The sequence below is a fragment of the Nuphar pumila genome, chromosome 17 (genome assembly GCF_984573655.1).
Source record: "Nuphar pumila chromosome 17, dmNupPumi1.hap1.1, whole genome shotgun sequence".
Lineage (NCBI taxonomy): Eukaryota > Viridiplantae > Streptophyta > Magnoliopsida > Nymphaeales > Nymphaeaceae > Nuphar > Nuphar pumila.
The window spans coordinates 63,795,642-63,796,901 of NC_143265.1; the positions used below are offsets into that span (position 1 = coordinate 63,795,642).

Genomic DNA, 1,260 nt, shown 5'->3' on the forward strand with positions numbered 1-1,260 from the left:
GATTTAGTTCGGGTTTGGATCCGGAACAGATCCTTTGTGTAATGTTTCGAACTCAGATTCGGATCTATATATGATCCAGCCCGCATCTGACCTAGATAAAAGTGTATGCATCTTTCCGGAGACGTTTTGTGTATCACGGATGACCGTGAGGAAAGAGGTTCTCCTGTTTTGCATTGGTGTAGTGGTTCGGGAAAACACAAGAAGCCCGGTGTATTTTCTTCAAAAACGGAACAGGATCAGGATCAGGTGATATTGAAAAACTACCACTAATGACGACGAGAATAAGCTACATATCGTGTTCATTGTGTACCATCAGATGTCCTGTTACTGTGTTACAGGAGAATAAGAACAAGATTATTTACCATGGGTAATCCGTTTCTTTAATTACACAAGTAATATATTTGAGAACAGCAAACACTTTCAGAATCGAAAAGAGAAAGAAATACAAAAGTTTTACACCATGTAATCCAGTCTATCCATCTCTATTGACGGATTGTATATTAGAGATAATTTTTTCTTTTTTCCTCAACGGAAAGCAAATTGGTGATGAGAAGAGGAGCTGGAGGTACCAGTTGGAAGCAATTGGATGAAATACTGCTTGATTAGTCCCATCAATAGCAGCGATGAACGGAGAGTGAAATTCGCCGCTGTGGAGGGGAGCATATGGCCATGAATGTCAAAGCGATGATTATGACGAGGAAAAAGCCCATGAAGTTGACTGCATCGTCGTCTTGTTGTGAGCAACAGACGGCCCCCATGACCATGGATGATGATGGTGCAAGCATGGAGGAAGGAAGAAGGTGCAGCATTTTGCAAGGCAAGAGAAAGAAGGAAAGGCGGATATATGGACTTCAAGGAGGAGGGGTGGAAGAGAGGAGTCTCTTTAAGAGAGAGTGAGGTCTACCCCGGTCTTCTGACCGTTTCTGCAGTGCAGTTTGGTTGAAGTTTCTCAATCATCGTCGTGGGTCCGGACCAAGAAAATGAAATTAAAAACATGTAGGTACGTTGTCTTGCAAAAGGAAAGGTCGTTATTGACAGAAACTTGGAGGCTTCTTCCTCCTGGTCCTTACCAGCACTACCTACCCCTAAAACCACGCGATCAGCTACGTCGAATCCGTCGGTGCAACGTAATTGTACACCATCATCTGCTGTCTGAGGGAGAGGGAAGATCAGCTACCACGGTCCAGCAGTACACTAGAAGTGTGCAATCACATTACACCTGATCCGAGCGAGGTAAGGGACTAGAGAGTTTTGGTCTTC

The 1,260-nt window shown here is 44.0% G+C and overlaps 1 protein-coding gene across 1 annotated transcript; it reads right to left on the bottom strand.

The window, feature by feature from the left end:
- Nucleotides 1-357: 357 nt before the first annotated feature.
- Nucleotides 358-848, bottom strand: LOC149812051 (uncharacterized). Its single transcript, XM_089993444.1, has one exon. The coding sequence runs from the start codon at nt 807-809 to the stop codon at nt 612-614; it is 198 nt and encodes a 65-aa protein (XP_089849570.1). The 5' UTR covers nt 810-848; the 3' UTR covers nt 358-611.
- Between the last annotated feature and the right edge of the window lie 412 nt (nt 849-1,260).

Coding starts and splice junctions, on each gene's coding strand:
- LOC149812051 (XM_089993444.1), bottom strand. CDS start 809: ATGCTGCACCTTCTTCCTTCCTCCATGCTTGCACCATCATCATCCATG.